Source organism: Bombus affinis, chromosome 16 (assembly GCF_024516045.1).
Source record: "Bombus affinis isolate iyBomAffi1 chromosome 16, iyBomAffi1.2, whole genome shotgun sequence".
Taxonomy (NCBI): domain Eukaryota; kingdom Metazoa; phylum Arthropoda; class Insecta; order Hymenoptera; family Apidae; genus Bombus; species Bombus affinis.
In genome coordinates, this window is record NC_066359.1 from 4,212,293 (window position 1) to 4,230,800 (window position 18,508).

An 18,508-nucleotide genomic window follows, 5' to 3' on the forward strand; every position below is an offset into this window, starting at 1 on the left:
AATTCGATGGGATGGCTACTGAGAAATTTCAGGACAAAATATATCTTCCTTTTGTAGAAACGGACGAAACTACAAGTGGATACTTGTGAAAAGAAGAGTTTCTATTTCTCCTTTCGTTTCTCTATTTCTAGCAGTTCGACGAAATTGTTACTGACAAATTACGGATTAAAATGTCTCCTATTTCGTAGAAACGAGCAAAATTATTCATGGATACCTCTGAGAGAAGATCTCCTATTTTTTTTTTCCTTTCTCTGAATTGTTTCATGGACACTTCTGAAAAAAGAATTTCTATGTCTTCTTTCGTTTCTCTATTTCTAGCAGTTCGACGAGATGGCTACTGACAAATTACGGAGGAAAATATTTTTCATCGATAGAGGCGAATAAAATTATTCATGGACATTTTTGAAAAAAGAATTCCTATTTTTCTCTCACTTTCTCTCGATCGTTTCTTTTGAATTCGATGGGATGGCTACTGACAAATTATTTCCCATTTGCAAAAATAAACAAAATTACTCGTTGATACCCGCGAAGAAAGAATTCCTATTTTTCTTCCCTTTAAACTCGACGAGTTCTATCGATGAAATGAACGTTGAATTTTTTAACGGGCAGGCAGATTGACGTGGACCAGTTCGTGAGACATGGAGCAAACTGGCATCTCGATAATACAGACTGGTGCGATCACCGCCAGTACAGCGGGAAAATCGAAAAGCGTTGGCATCCCGTTCAACCCGAGCTCCAGCATACAGACTGCCACGAAGAAGTTCAAAATACCATGTGAGTCTGCTCTCTTTTTCATTATTAACGGATTTTCATTGTTAATTTATAAAGAGGCCGTGAATTTTTATATATTCATTGGAAATTTATCTCTGCTATTTTTCTTACCTCTTTATATCTCTTCGGATATCTTCTTTTTTCGTATAACACTTTTGTGAAATTCATAAAAATCCAGGAATATTGAGAAATTAGTCAAGTTATATTTCACATGAAAAATGTACAAATATGGTGTTAATAATCAAATAAGAACAAGCGAAAGCAACGTGCTATTTTATACAAACAATGCTTGGAGTATATCTTCTGCCTAAATGAATAGGCTCAAGGATAATTAGAATGTAGAATTTATCCAATAGAATTTCGAACGTATAATAATATCGGTCTAGTTATAAATTAACAATTTTGTTTTTCAGCGATAGAAACGTACCAGCGAACAAAGCATAACGTGTAATGCTGAAATATGCTATATAGAATAATAAATCATAAAGAATAGAATGATGATATATATATATATATAGTTCTATCGTGAAACTAAACATTCCTTTTAATGAGAATGTAAGCGAGCGGCACGACGACGAAAGTTTCAATTCCGCAAAAGTTCGTTCACCTGATGATTAAAACGCGACGCGTGGAAAAAAAGAAAAGAAAAGAAAGAAAAAGAGACGAAAGGACGATTCGACTGGGTCTGGTGGGTTGCTGGCATTGCTTCGCCATGGAATTCCACTAGGCGGCCTGGTGGATAAAAATTCGATCGTACCGCGTAGAAAGGTGCTCGCTGGCACCGGTTCCCCTCGGGTGAAAGAAAAGAAAGTACCGGCGACGCGGCGTGCATTTCAGGAAATCGGGTTACCAGAGATCTCGTGATCGACCGGAAACTGCATCACGTGAAACGAAACCCGTGACCACCGAGTGATCGGCAGGCTCTGTTTGTGTTCAGCGCGCAACAGATGTTCTATTATCGAGAAAAACGACGAAATAATTTGCGTAGGTGATCCACGTTGCTGGAAACAGCATCTTATAGAGGAGAAAATATCGATATTACATGGTGTTTCTCCAAGTCTAGTTTTTTTTTTTTTGCCATGGAACAAACAACTAGATCGACGTAGAGGAATTATCGTTGTTCAAAGAAGGTTCACAACGATTATACTTTGATAGATTTTTTGTCAACATTTGGTAATTTATTATTTGCTAGAAACACGTTGCTCGAGGCAACGTATTACAGACGATATTTTAACGGGTTTCTGATCTAGTTTCTTTTTCGAATGGGAAAGATAACTAGATTAAATAACTAGGTAGGAGCTGTTGATATTATTTAAAAGAGGTTAACTAAGAGTGGGATGCGCATGTTTCGGTTCTTTGGTTATATTTTCGTGAAATTGTGATGGTTTACTATTATTTCTCCGCCTTGACGAGCACGTTATTCGTACTGTTTAATCGGTTTATGCTCGTTGGATATTAAAAATAAACGAATTAAACGATAGACGCTTTGTTTGGCAAATTGGCTAGAAATTTGAATGCTTTACATTTCCCTTACGAAACATCGGAAACCATACGTTTTTATTACCAACAATTGGCAAGAATGAATTTTTCTCTATATCTAAAGAAACTTCGGTCTTAAAACATATCTACTCGTATAGTTCTTTACGAAACTTTAGTCACTTATCCTTATTTACTCATTTAGTTGTTTTTTTTTTTCAAATCGAAAAATCAACCACACTCTGCTAAGAAATAATGTTATTCTTATTATCCAAAGGAAATTACCAACAATTTTATTATTCAGTTAGTTCCCATAAAACTGTCTAAGATTTGTCTCTAAATGTTACTAGACTGCATTGAATATCACCAGACGAATTCGTTCCTTAATATCTTCGTAACCTTTGTATTTACATGTCGAATTTCCATGCAGCAGCTTAAAAGACAGCAGCTGAATTATATTTACACGTGTTGAAGTTTGAATAAGTCTACGACGAACAATAACCCGGAAGATGGCTCTATTCCTGCTATTGCGTGTCATAGTGACATAGTGTGAGATAATTAGCATCGAGTCATTAACAGTCGCTCGAGGCTAATGACGAACATTCGCAAATTGTTTGAACTATTAAATCGAATAGTTACTTCGTCTCTGTCTCATTGTATTTCCACGAAAGCAGATAATCTGCTATTCAGGCTTAGACATTTTTAACGTTTAATCGATTAAACAATATCGTTTATCGCTAGGATCATGGAGGTTAAAAGATTTTATTATTCGAAATTCGAGATTTTATTTTCGAGAAATGGAACGTGAACGTGATTCCACGAAACTGGCTTTCGAGAAAGGTCAAGAATACCTTGTCCTTTCTCACGATGGCAAAAACCACATGGTTTCCATGTCGAGTAAGCAGATTCGAACCTGGTTTCTGCAAGCACCGTTATGGAAGCTGAAGGCTAATCGTGCTAATTTCCCTCTTGCACAATTCAACCACTGTTACTAGAGAAACTGTGCAGTTACAAGCTACCAATTAATAGGTCGAATTAACACGTAAAAAAAGAGGTTCTACGTGGCAAGAAAAATCCATTGATCGCTAATTACTTTAACCGAATGAAACGAAGGAATTACACGTTCATTCACATGTTAATTGATCTTTCAAAGACTGCAAACTATAATACGTTCTAATAGTCAGAAGATGATGGAATTGACGTTACAAAAAATGACGTAGTTTGGCATACTGTCGAATGAGAAATTTTATTAACCATTTCTATAAAGAACCTTTCTAAAGAAGCTGATCTAGCGTCTCACGAAGCCCACAGCGTCGTAATTTCATTAGGCTTGTACAGCTGTGGTCGAAAGAAAGTTTACAACTGGAACGTGGGTTTTTAGTATACTAGATACTTTTTCTCATGTTAATAACAACAATTTGCTCTTGCACAGCGTGTCTCCTCGAACGGATCAAATATCTCGAAAAATACGAACGGTAGAAAAAAATGTGTCGAACGAAATTCCCACGATATGGGAGGTAGATGTACTGTGCTCTTGTGTATTTCACCTTGAGATGATCTTGAAACCTCTGATGATGAACGACGCGAAAGGCACAAGTTTATTTTGAAAACTTTTGAATGTCAGCTACAAAAACACGCGATAAAAGATGAGGGTCTTCTTTTAAGAATTGTAATGTTGACTTCATGAAAGATTTCAAGGTCACCGGAAAGTCAAATACACAAGAGTATAATATGTTTCTCTGCATGCCGTGTAATTTTCTCTTTGAAACCCTCCTTTTTTTTCTATCGTCCGCAACTTTTTCAACTACATATCAACTTTAAAGCTGCAAATATGTTACAAAATAAACTACAAATTTTATAATCCGGATTGCTGATAGATCTCACAGGGAATCTTCGTTGTAGTTACGTTGCGATAATCAAGAAGGAAAATTCTTCTTTTCGTATTACGTGAATTCGTTGGTTTTGCAAAACAGTCTTTTAGAAAACGTAACAAAATTCCAAGCAACTTCCTCCGCCATCCAATTGTACGATGATTATATTTTGTTAAGAAAGATTGAAAGGTATGAAAGAAAAATTTACCACATTGGAACATCGTCCTGTTCCCCATGAAGAAGACAAACACGAAGAAATTAGATTCGCTGGTGAAAACGAGAAATCTAAAGACACCAGGGCAAGACACTAGCAAGGTTCCCACCCTGAAGATACACCTTCGTCAGTTTGATTACCTGGCCTGATTTATCGAAGCATTTACGAAGCGTTTTCTCACGACTGTGCCACTTGCGAAAGGCAAATCACACGAAACAACGTGGCCATAGGGGCGCCACGATATCGAGCCGATATAATCGCCGTGATTTCCCTCGTTTTTCACGTTCCAGATACTTTCGCGCGCAACTTTCTTTCCGGCCCGTAAGAGTCCTCGATAAGCGAAATCCCATGAGATTTCTACCTGCAATACATCCGAGTGCCCTGTTCCTTCGTCATCCGCGCTTGCAAACTCGGCTAATAAACACGCAGGGATCCTGAAACGTATTTTTCCGGTGAAAACTGGTCTTTACGAGGCGTTCAGCGTGGTTGAAAATGGTCCGTGTAGAAAGTTAGACGCGATGCGTGTAAGCGTGACTGGCAGAGCGGCGAATCCTAATCTCGTTAGTACTGTCTTTGAGCAAGAAATCGCGATAACCAGCGTAATGAGTGTTTGTCGTGTGCAGGAACATGTGTTTTGCCAACAGTTTATGCAGCGTAAAGCATATCGTAGTGTGGTAAATTGGCAGAAGATCAAAGCCAACTTAACTAATTCCAACTTTGAGCATTAGGTTGTACGAGTAACTGTAACGAGTCTTTCATGCGCAGCCAGATATGCATCATGTGGATATTTATAGGGCTAGCGATTTCAACTGAGCATTTCAAGTAGCCAGGTACCCGTGAGACAGCCAGGTTTACAAAAATTGGCCGGCCACCCAGGTATCTCACCAGACACCTCAATACGCGAGATAGTCAGAATATGAGGCACCCATTTCAGGAGTCGACAGCAGACACAAGAACAATGAAAGAGGTTCGTATGAACATGTGTGCTATCTGTTCTTGTTTCCAAGTCAGAGCCACTTTTGTGTTTCCATAATCCGCAGCTACTTATCTTCGTAGGAGTTGGATAAGTAATATACACCTGGAATGTTTGAAACGTTGCGAAATTCTTTGATACGACGATCGCAAGCTTGCGGACACACCGAGCGATAAGTAAGCAGTTGCTAATTAATGAAACACGAAAATGGTTACGCGACTTTGAAAGGAGGACAGGTAGCACACACGTTCGTAAAAAAATTATTTATTGTTCTTGTGCCTCTTGTGAAATGGGTCCCATGAGTTATGGTATACCCTTATCATTGGAAAGGGAATGAAGTAACCTGATTAATGCTGTGGATATTTATATATCTTAACGCTTTACTGACCCCTAGTGGTTCAACAGCATACGCACGTTCAACCGGCAGTTCAGGCGCAGATTCTCCCTGGCGCCGGCTCTGTTTCGGTTTAGGCTCTTCGAAACCATTCTTTTCGTTCATCGCGAACGGTAAGTTTTTCAAATTGGTATAAAACTGTGGGAGCTTACAAAGCAACGCAACGGACGCGATTGAGCAAGGTACCTTGGTACTAAATAACAAATTACTGCTCAAATAATGAGAAAGATTGTCGGCGACAAAAACCGATTAATCGGCTATCGGTCGGTAAAGTGTTAAATTGCATTACGATATAGTAAATTGGAAAAGAAACGAACTCTTTGAGCACGAGACTTCAGTAAAGGAGGACTTAAGGCGGAAATAGCAATTTTTCTGTTATTATGGTGGGCACGTGATATGGTTCTATTAGACACCAGTTAATAAAGCGTGTGAAAGAGAGAAAGAGTGGGAATTGTGTCGTTTTGGAGAGCGGTCAGTGGACGTTCACTGCCAACTTGGCTCAATGTCACGCGTGTAACTGTTGCAGCTGTGTAGTAGAATTCGTGAGATTAATTGGCAATGGCACGACGACCGACGCGATGAAGAGACAAAACTTATCGGCTTGCCTAATCGCGCCGAGTGTTTTCAGAAAAGGTGACCGATAGAGTTAATTAACTTGTTGTTAGTCAGTTATATTCGTGACTCGCGAGATATGGTAATCGATAACAACTATTTTTCAAATTATGTACAATATGATAATTCCTTGTGATCGCAGACATAAACACTCGTATTAGACACTTTTATATAAATGTACGAGGATTTTGACGATTTCGAGATTTCAATGGTTTGAATGTATTTTTAATTAAGTGGGACACGACTCGTTTTCATCGTCAGTTAATTCAGAACTGATGTTATATTGTACTCAAATAAAGATTAAACAGAATTTTTAATCTTATCCCAAACATAATCAAACTGATTCAAACTTAATTCGAATCTAAGCCAAACTTAATCAAATCGCTTCAAATATTTTCAAATAAACGTAGCAATTGACTAATCTATACTAAATTTTTAAGCCTATTAACACTCGAGCTTAGTTAAACCAAATTTATCTCGAACCCAATCGCTAAAACTAATTCAAACCTAACTCAACTCCACCAAACCAATTCAAACTCAGTTCAAACCTAATCCGATTGCTTCAAATGCTTTTTACAATAAAATTTACGATCATTTTCTGCCTACACACATTTGTCAAGTTTTTTTTTTTTTTTATTGAAGATTTAAACTTAATATAATCTCGATCATCCGTTATCATTTAAAAGAAAACCAAAGGAAATATTAGACAAAGCGAATCAGAATCGCCTAATCGATGAAATTTGGTGACAGCAAATTTTTTTCTTATTTGGATATTTGGAGAATTTGTCGAGTGAAGAGATGGTCGGGGTGAACGTGTTGCGGAAAGCGCGGAGGCGACGTTAATTGGAGCGTGGAACGCTCGAGCAAGAAGTAGTCCTCGATCTTGGGAGCTTTCGCGCGTGCTCTCGTCGAATCGCGAGCTATATGGGCCGAGGAACGACTAAACTGCGGCGAGACAGAAATTAATTCCGCGCGCGCTTTCTACTCCAGTCTCTCGGCACGCTATTAATTCGAGAGGAACTCTATTGTTTCAGTTTCGAGCGTATCGAGATATTTAACACCGGCCAGCTCGTAAATCACGCGATACAACGCTACATTTTCTTAATCTATGCAAAACATTCGGAGATAGGTTAGCTTTTCAATAAATTCTCCTAGACGTGGAATCTAGTTTACAGGATGATACAAATGTAATGTAAATCGATATTTAAACAGATTTGATTAAAAGTTGTTCTTGTTAGAAATACAAATGTACGTTAAGTTGTTAATAAGTTCTTATAAACACTAAGCTTTATATACAGAGTGATGCAAAAGTGAGCCCTAAAAAGTAGCGGCCATGTTGGAATCTTGGATATAACCTAACCTAAAATTTGATTAATTAAGTATTTAATTTTATTATGGAATATCTTCGTTAGAGATAGCGATACATCTTCTAATCTACGTAAAACATTGGCAAAAAGATAAGACAATCAGGTTCTTTAAAAAATATGTCAAATAAATATAGAAAATTAGTAGGGTTGAAAATCAAGATTTTGAGAACTTGAATTTAATTATATACTTCGAGTTGAAGAAATATAATGAATTTTTTATTACAATAAATGCAGAACATTAATTAGAAATATGAGTATGGGTGTAGAAAAAGTCAGTAACAACTATTCGTGAATATTTGATGATCGTGCGAATGTTAAATCAAGGTGGTTTCATCCCATTTCACGCGATTATACGTTCACCGTTTATCCGTTACGTGGTGAAAAATCGATCGCTATCGAACTTTCTATCGTTGCGTTTTTTATCGACGTAACCATTTCCTTCTTTATCGAGCCACGCTATCGAGTGATTAATGATTCTTCTCACTAAGAGTAGATGGCGTGCTGATTACCACCATAAATTATTAATTGATGCAAGCTATGGGGAAACTGACCATTTCTTATCGTGTTTCATGCTCGAAAGGCAGACGATCAACCTTTCACTCTTTTCTAAATCACGAACTATTACTTTCTCGAATCCTAATTACGAGCAGGTAACTTTCATCGTAATTACCGGCAACACCTATATCCCTCGTAATTCTGCTATTATGGACACCAGATATCATCGCAAACTTGTATACACAATCCTCCGAAAGAAGAACTTTGGTTCTAACACTAATAAGTGAGAGAGGCACTTCCTCGTTCCTATCTCAAATTTGCAACAACGGTTAGAATGTGTTGCTACCATTATCTGGCAACTCATTCTATAAGACATGACTTACATCGCGCTTTTATATAACGAATATTCTTTCGAAAGTATTCAATTATAATATTAGGAATATCTTAGAACAGTGTTCTAAAATGAATTCACTTTTAAGCACTGAACCAGAATATTTATTTCGTTAACTTTATTATACTTTGATTTTCACGTAACGTTTCTTCTTCTTGTGTTATTTTATCAACGTATTCGTTAGGTTATATTGAATCTAAGAACCGATTTCTCTAAATTTGTTTATCGATACTGTAGTTTCTTTTCTCTTAATAGGTTACCTTACCTGGTTTTCATAAATCAGATGAAAGAAGGTGTAACATAACCACAACTTTTGTATAATAATTTAGTCAGTAGCAATACCAATAATAGCAATGCCGATGAATTGGCAAGTGATAATTTCAAAGACTAAAGTAAAATTTCATTCGTGCAAATAGTAGGTCAATTATCTAAAACGGTTCCCTGTGAATGTGCAGATTGGCGCACCTGACTCTACAGAGATGAATAACACCAGAGTCGATCCTTTTCCAATAATTAAGCTATCATTAACATGGAATCGTACTTGAAAGCCGTGGCAAACGTCAATGACTGATCACTGTCACTCTCGATCGGACGCTAATGCAAATTGTGCGTGACACGTGTTGCCTTCTAATTATATCCGGCCGGTACACGGTTAATCACGAGAACTCTGCTGTAATTCTGGGGCAGACGTGCCTCCGCATAACCTCCGTCTAACCCTATACACACCAATACGCGGCAATTTCGCGAAGAATTTGACACATCGCGAATCATCGAAAAATCGAGGAGCTCGTAGCAAACACGAGGCCTGTTAGATTTTTCAAAAATACGTTTTACGTTCCGATGGTCAGGGCCTAGACTCATATTTGAATTTAATTGGAAACCAGTTAACAGTCAAATCAAAACGAACCAAACTAATTCGAGGTTAGCCCAAACCTAATCGTTTCATACAATTTGCGGAGAAATCTGTGACCGAGTAAACTATTAGGTTACCTCAAGTGTTTTTCTTGAAGTTTCGAAATTTTCACTGAAACCACGACTTTGTATCGCAACGTTATAAAACATGTATCGCATGATACTTGAAACTGCACTTCGCCAAGTTTGACGCCATTAAGGCTACTTACGCGATTTTTGATGGTTCACCGTAACGGTTATGGTGGCCATTTTCTCCGCGGGAAAGTATCACGATAGTAAACCTAATGAAACATTAATGTCAATATGATATTTTCTTTTTATTTTTTTCCTCTTATATGCCTCGAGAGTGGAAAGTTGAAGTTGAGCGTTAGCTTATTAAAGCGTATCGGGTGATTCATGAAATACTAAATTCTAGGGAATTATGGGGATAATTGGTAAGAATGACACGAACAGATGTAGAGAGAGATTCACTCAGCGCGTCATCTCTTAGCTACCTGACAATTGTGGTTACAATTGATGCTGATGATTCATTTATCCAAGAATTATTTTTCTCGGAAGCTATAAAACCTTGCTAATTTACAATTAAACAAGCACGTTTCATATATTCCTTAGACTATGTAAAACGAGGAGAAACGTTAGAAAGATATAACGAAATTTTGTTCTGTCCTTAGCAATAAGGAAATACGAGAAATGAGAATATTTCATAAACACGAATCTAATAAAAAATTATTTGATGCTGATGAGTTTCGTAAGAAGATTTCGTATAAGATTACACAATATATATGTATCGCTGCATCGCCAGTGAAATTTTTCGCCTGTATCTTTCAAGATTATTCAGAAACTGCTCGTTTGACCTATGCTATTGATTTCTTCATCGCTGATACCGGCCTTATCATTCCTGGCACACGTATACGTAACAGTGACCCGAGATTACTGCTCGTATCCGCGACAAGTAGAACAGAGGCACTTTTAATCAGGCCTACAAATCGTTCAACACAAGCATACAGGCCTCGTTGCATTTTGTTTTTAAAAATAACATATTTCTGTTTGAAGATCACAGGGGACGAATACGATAAACGATTTTTAAATTCATTAGTCGATCGTATACGTATTGAGTTACATAATTCGATATTTAATGACGCATTGTGTCAAGACGTAAATTCTTTGGTATTATTTATCGATAGTATATTTTCATAGGCGTAGAATAGACACTTTTTTCGTACAGGGCTATACAAAAGTAAAATGGGAATAGCTTCGGTGGTAGAATATCTCTTGTTTGGATATCAAAGGTAAGTTATGTTTCTTATGCTATAGAGACTGCTTAAGGTTTGCAAGCTCACAGGTAAGTTAAGTTCTGAGAATATTTTCGTGATTTTGCTATGTATGTAGGCTTAGTCTATAGGATGATACAAAAATTTGCATGCTCAGTTTAAGATCTAAATAAACTTAACGACGATAAGTTGGATTCTCAATATGTACATAATTGCACGTGGTTTCATCCATAGGATGGTACAAAAGTAATGTAATTATTAAAGTAACCAAGTTTGATTTACAATACCTCTTATTAGGAAGCCAAATGGAAATCAGATTTTCAATATATTCTCGTGTTCGTGCAGCTTCATCTACAGGACGCCACAAAAGTGGTGCAACCCTCGAATTAAGCAAGTCTCATCAAGAGTTTCACTTTATCAAGAACCCAAATGCGAATTAGATTGCCGATAAATTCTCATATTCACACAGTTGCATCTACAGGACGTTACAAAAGTAACATAACCTAGAATTTAACCAAGTGCAGGAACGAAATGGCTGTTATTGAGAGCCGGGGGGCGACTAGGGTTCTTCCAGGAATTCTAATCTCGTTTCCACGACTGTCTAACGTTCTATTCAGAAATAGAGAGACTCGGCAGCCAGGAAGGATGAAATTTCGCACGATTCAGGGGTAATTTCATCTGGAAGCGGCATCGATCGAGCGTGCACGTTCGCGGTTACCCTAATGAGTCGCAGCCAGGGGAAGGCCCCCGACGTAATTAAGAAAATTGCAGGCGATCGAGCGTGGATCTTCGTTGCGCCAGGAAAATCTCGCACGTGCTCACTAGCGTTATTCCGGCTTCCGGTTCGACTCGAATATCAGCTCGTGCCGCCTCTAATGTTCACCTTTGCCTGCCCGCTTGCCCTCTTCATTATGCATTCACCGCGAGTCCCTTCGTTAAACCTCTTTCTTCGCCCGATAGCCATCTCCTTGACATCTGTATTCCAACCGAGGCCCTGTTTACTTTGGCGCCAGCGATATCGGTCAGCATTGCCATTACCATATTCCTAGATCCATTAGACAGACCTTGTTATGAGGAATTTTAAATTTACAACGGCTGAAAGCGTTCCAACTCTTAGCATGGAAGCTGCCCGCGTTATATTAAATATTTTGAAATTTCATTTACGCTGCAATGAGTCACGACGTAGTCGTGATTACGTTGGCAAAGATTGAAACAGAGCTGAAAACGTCTATACAGTGGCTATGGAACACACTTGGACACCACTGCGTTTATTATTGTAATTGATATATTCATTGATTGGATCTGATCATTTTATTCGTTTCATCAAAGAGAACTACCCGTTTTATGTTTCCAATTACCTACAAATACCTACAAATTTCTATGGAGTCCTATGGACATAATGTCATTCCTAGAATCCAATGTTGATACGTTAATAATGTTCTGCTTCTTGTTAACATCTAAACAGAGTGACCCACAGCCTTGTCAAAGACCCAACCAAGGAAAATTACCTATTTCAATAAATTCCATTTACTACAAATACCTACAAATTTCTATGGAGTCCTATGGACATAACGTCATTCCTAGAATCCAATGTTGATACGTTAATAATGTTCTGCTTCTTGTTAATATCTAAACAGAGTGACCCACAGCCTTATCAAAGACCCAACCAAGGAAAATTACCTATTTCAATAAATTCCATTTACTACAAATACCTACAAATTTCTATGGAGTCCTATGGACATAACGTCATTCCTAGAATCCAATGTTGATACGTTAATAATGTTCTGCTTCTTGTTAATATCTAAACAGAGTGACCCACAGCCTTATCAAAGACCCAACCAAGGAAAATTACCTATTTCAATAGATTCCATTTACTACAAATACCTAAAAATTTCCACGTAGTCCATGGCCAAACCGAGAAGCTAGCATAACCATAAGATGACCGTGTTATCGAGCATTAAGCAATTGGGCTGCACTGACAGAATCAAAAATGAATTCGCAGCTAAAGGGTTGATAGAATCGCAGTAATTTCGATATCGATGTATCGTCATTCTCCTTCCAATTGGCGGCCACCTTCGGGCCTGTGATCGGCTGTTTTTCCATCGACAGAACATGGCCTGGAGTTCCGCCGCGTCATCCGACGACCGCGTCTCTGGCAATGACTGTGCGTCCACTTTCCTTACAAAAATTGCCTCGCAGGTTCAGCTAGCGTAAGACCGTATGACAAAAGACACACCGATCGATCGTGAATCACGTCTCCGTCGCGTCGATCCGGTCCCTCGATCTCTCACAGACAATCATAGTTCTCTCCCTCTTGTCTCGTTACAGGGCTGAGCAATTTAATGAGAGAGGATGCATCCGGCTGGAAGACGCTGTGCATTGCCGTTAGCGAGGCGATCGGCACCGCCATTCTGGTCTTCGTTGGATGTACAGGGTGTGTCGGAAGCTTGGGTGTTCATCCGAACGTGATGCAGATCTCTCTGGCCTTTGGACTAGGTGCCATGATAGCTATACAGGTGAGCATTTGGAAAGTGGCTGTGAGTCAGAGTTTTCGTGCCACATCTTGGGTTGTCGTTAGGTCAAATGCAAAACCAGGGCTCGTTTCATCACAGACGACAAAAGTTAACGCATGTAACGTCGTAACGATCGCTGGAAAATTACTGTGCATTTCTTATCTCCTCGGATACATTTGCTGGGAATGGAAAGTATCATCAACAGATAACAGCCCATGCGCGAACGCGCAGTAAGTTTTAACGTCAAATGGCTGAAAAGAAGAGTTTAGGAGAGTGAAACTTGGCTCGGTGATAACTCCACGCTATGGGGCTGTTTCTCGCGTAACGCTGATGGCCCGCTCCTACGAATAAAACCAACTACGGACAGATTCGTGACTATTTTACAAACTCGTATGCTGTCTGCGTGCAAACGAGATAATGCGAGCAGAGCGGTCATTTCCACGCGATAATAACGCGAAAGCTCCTACATTAATCGACACGTTTCTTTGTTGGGACAGAACGTCGTATACTTAAGTGGTGAAGTCGTGCTGTTGACTTGAACGCGACGCATGATTACGTTCGACGTGAATTGCAGAGCCAATGTTTCAGAAACAAAAGGCAGTCCATGCATGTTGCGTCCGATTAATCGAATCGATGCCACGCAGTAAACAAATCCAAGGTTTAACCAACATCTTACTACGTTATTTCTTATGTAACTTCTATCGAATTTGTAATTATGCGACTGGAACAGAGTACAGGTTTCTTAACACTGTCACGAAGTTTGATTTTCTTCACCTGATTTAATATTTAATCTCTTACACGAGTATAATCGAGGAAAAAATATATTGCCATTTCACGTATACACTGTTACCTCTGTAAACTATTTTTAATCTCAATTCGAATGTATCTTGGAAGATAAGGAATACACAGTAATTTCCTTAATTTCTCTATCAGTATGTGTATACAAGTCGATTCACAGATGGAAACGGTTAATTCCACATTCTGGCATTTGGAAAATTTAGTTATCAACGTAGTGTTTAATTCATCGATCAATGCTTGTATAATTTCATCAATCTTCTCTACTTTTTCTTTCGTGTAGCTGACAACTTATATGTAAGTCATCGCTCAAAAGTACCTGAACATTTGTCTATTTGTTACGAGATACGAAGGTCGATAATATTGCAACGATTTTTATAATCACCACAGATGATTCCTAGTTCATCATCAACCAGTTAACTGGGGAATTTACTTTTAGAAATCTCTCGCATACACGTCGAACGCAGTTAACACTTTGACTGCCACGTGGGTCATTGGTAACCGGAGCGCTTCAACATCTTACAATTGTAAAAATTGAATGAAAATTCACAGTTAGGGCATTTAGAATATAACCGATAAATAGAAGATACTTTGAGATAAAAAGTGCCCCATTGAACGATTAAACATTTTTATTAGGACATCGATAAGAAAAATGAGAAGAAATGTTGCATCTAACGGTACACTGTGTTAAAACACTTTGAACATAAACGTGGCTCATCGATACAATGTGGACGATAGGTGGTCACCTTTTTGGTCCGATTCTTAGCAATTTTTCATCCTAACTGTTTAACATTTTTTTATAGCACTCTCCGCAGAATTTTCGTGCCAGCTACGCTTGCCCTTCTTTCCTCTGCATTTCGTGTCGCGATCTTCGTCGAATAAGTATATTTCACGGCTCTGGTGAATGGCACTGTGTAAGGTGCATTGCGAGTGCCATTCTAAAATCTGATACCTTGATTTTTGTTTTTGTTGCTTGTTTATAGAGTATCATCGCGTTTGAAATTGATGTATTTAACAGTAACTCTGAAGCAAATTTTGTATACCACTTGAGGGTTCTTCTATGTGTTGTAGAATATGTTATCATTTGACCTGATAAATCTACAACACATTTTCCTCTGTTGTGATCTACCACTACCATTGGTTTATCAGAAACATAATTCTTTTTATCTCTATCATTTCAGTCGAATGTTTCGTCGATATCATAAAAATAATCCTAATACTGTTTACTAATATCTTCCACACGTTTCAACGATATATTCTGCACGGTTTGCCTACGACGAAATAACGAATGCGAATGGTTTGTTGAAATAAACGAAGCCTTGTTCTAATATGTCGCTATCGACTGTTAGCAAGGCGCCACAATGGTCCCCGTGACTACCAATAAGATAAACGGTCCATTGGGGAAGGACGTTGTCTTACATCACCAACTTATTATTATTTTACCATTATATGCTTTGAATAATAAAAATACTCCCGTGACGTCCTGAGCGAAACATGTGATTTCGGTGTGCCAGTCAAAGTGTTAACTAATTAATATATATATATTTAATTGATATACTGTTACTAGAAGTCGACCAAATACTTGTCCGGGTACTAGTTAAACGTATTATATATAGTAGGAAACCTATTTTCACATTTTTAAATTTATCTTGCCACGTGAAAGCTAAAGTACTTTGAATCGTCGAGCCGAAGAAAAATTTGCATTCGTCGATCAGTTAAAATAATATCGACTGTGCTACGTTATTTGTATCCTTGATGATAATGTTGTCAGTTGCTCTAGCTAATAAATTATTCCGTAATTTAACAATTCGCCAATGCGTCAGATATACACAGGCTGGCTTATAATTAATTCGGGGTTAGTCTAATTAATTCTAGTTCCGTTGCTCGAGAAACCAGATGCTAATTAAGTTCAGATAGGTTGATTTGATTGAACCTCTTGCTTTTGGCACTTCTAAAACTCATCCACTGCTTACAATTGCTAATCAAGCCAATCCAAACAGGGAATCAGAGGGTCAACGACTAGATTGAAACTCTATCTTTAGACTTCCGGGAACTCGCAATAGCTTCGATTTCAATCACACTGACGCTTGTAAATTCTTGAATCTCTATCCGACTTGTCACTTTTCTATTCCAACTTTCCTTTTTACGCTTCTGCCATCTCTCTGTTCCATTTCATACATTTTCCATCGGTGTTCGATTCCGTTCGTGGCTTCCACCAATCCACGGAACAAGCAACCGATGATAAAAATTTACCGAGAGTGGCTCACTGATTTATCGTAATGTCTAGTTTGCCAATTTCTTCGAAATTTACAGTTTCGGCTGTTTTACTTCTCGCGGCAATTCAAATTGCAAGCAAGAAAGTCGATACGTGAATTCGTTATTTTCTGTCGTTCAGCAACGACAATTCCTCTGTTCTCGTATCGTTGGTTTCTTGCTCTGTCGTCGTCATAATCACGAGGCCGACATGCGGAAATTTCGCTTTTCTAATTATACTCGCAATATGTCGTTTATCCTATGTCAGAGAAATAGCAAACTCCCTTTGATTATCCAAATTATTACTAATTGGCTTGGCAACTAAGTGACTGCGGATTTTGCCATTAGATGGTAATGACAAAATCCGCAGTCACTTAGTTGCCAGCCAATAGATACCAAGATGTTCGCTTACAGCGGAGGAAAGAAGAAAGTAGTACAAGAACGCGCGATAATTGCAGAGGAAGGTGTTACAATTGCCAGGAACAATTACATTACCGGTAGACGTAACGCGGATGACTGTTATCAGCGTGGTAGAAATCTAATAAAGAGCGTTATCGGTACAGCAAAGTTACAACGCAACGTAATTATTATACACGAGTATAAATTTAAAACTTTCTTCTGCCCACTGCTGTGCATTTAGCGATTACTTAATTATTGCAATATTTAACTGCAGGAATATTTATATTCCCTGATGTTTCTTGTCTCACTGTGTTATTTTACTTTCCAGTGTATCGGACACATCAGTGGAGCGCACATAAATCCCTCCATAACAGTGGCAGCTCTGATCCTAGGGAGAGTCTCTCTGCCCATGACCTTCCTCTACATTTGTTCCCAGTGTGTCGGTGGACTGATAGGCTTCGGTCTGATTAGGGTAAATCATCGCTCGATACTAGCGCTACAACTACCGTACTAAACGATTGCGGCATTTACTATTACCATCTAATGACAAAATCCGCAATCACTTAGTTGCCAAGCCGATAGTTCCAGATGTTCGCTACGATGAAAAATTGCGCGGGATGGAACTTGCGTTAATTAACAGGACACGAGATACAAAGGACAAAAATATCTTTGCGTTGGTGTTGTTGCTGTTTTGTCAAATTCATAGAAACCAAGGTTCAAAGTACATGCGCGTCTTACCGGCAATTTTTCAGTGCGTAGAACTCCAAATGTTCACCAATTGCTGATCTTTTTCTGTCGAATGGCTCTTGACTAGTCTGCGTGGTTGTACACGCGATCAATGACTGTACGAATTTATACTTAATATTCTTTACGATACAAATAAATGTATATATAGTGTACGTATAATGCAGTAAATAAATAAACAGGTAAAACAGATAGAAGAGAAATGTGCGAAGCAGATCTGCATGCTATCGCCATGTGATCTCGTGTAAATGGTTGTTTGATAGTCGGAGTTCGTACGAAGGTCAAGTTTGATTTTTCAGACCAGATGACACGTTTCTTTGCGTAGCATCAGCAGTGCACTGGTACGTTAATAAATCGCCATTACATAAAACAATGTGTTGGATCGTTCACACGAAGTATATCATTTTCTCTTGCAATTGACTTTCATTGACCTTGAATGTTCTTGAACGTGTAGATCATTGTACGCGTCTTAAAACGCCACGCTAGATGGTACGTAAAGAAGCACGTCGTTTCATTTGAAAAAACGAAAGTGATCTTCGTATGACCTCCTCGCGTCCATTTATCAAAGAACTATTTACATTAAATTATGTGCTTCACGACATCGTGCAATGTTTGGTTTGACACATCTGTTCTGTCACCAATAACAGCCGAGATATTTAGGTGGCCTATTTTAGTCTCACCCTGTATATGTAATAAATAAGATCGTACGATAATTATAACAATGTATGATAATATGGTGGTACAACACAGATCTAGTCAGGAGCCGATTTACCTTGACGCTAATGACGCTATGGCGGTCCAAAATTGTTCGTGAAAAAGATCAATGAACGATTGTCGATGAATGATTGTCAGAATCAGATAAAATACGTCTGTCAGTTTACAAAGACTGGGATAAGAATTTTGGCTCGGCTGAAACAACATTCGTCGAGTCAACGCGTATAGCTGTTGGAATATTCGAGATGCCCCCATCGACAACTCGATGGGTCCATTCGAAAGTGTCCAGGAAGATTGTTGCGTTTACTATCAATCCATCAAATCCTCCGCTTGAATTTTTCAA

The 18,508-nt window shown here is 38.4% G+C and overlaps 1 protein-coding gene and 1 long non-coding RNA gene across 8 annotated transcripts in view; one reads left to right on the forward strand and one right to left on the reverse strand.

Annotated features, from left to right (window-relative positions):
* Window positions 1-18,508, reverse strand: part of LOC126925707 (uncharacterized) — a 75,980-nt gene that overhangs the window by 22,083 nt on the left and 35,389 nt on the right. The window lies entirely within an intron of this gene.
* The window catches only part of LOC126925696 (aquaporin-like), a 54,169-nt gene that overhangs the window by 7,219 nt on the left and 28,442 nt on the right, over window positions 1-18,508 (forward strand). For 3 of the 7 annotated variants that reach the window (XM_050741511.1, XM_050741515.1, XM_050741512.1), the window contains one exon: window positions 610-774. In XM_050741511.1, coding sequence (XP_050597468.1) covers window positions 639-774 — 136 coding nt within the window. In that variant the 5' untranslated portion in view covers window positions 610-638. Of the gene's footprint in view, window positions 1-609; window positions 775-13,075; window positions 13,264-17,035; window positions 17,180-18,508 lie in introns of all 7 variants that reach the window. The other 4 variants (XM_050741518.1, XM_050741517.1, XM_050741514.1 and 1 more) reach the window with 2 other exon arrangements.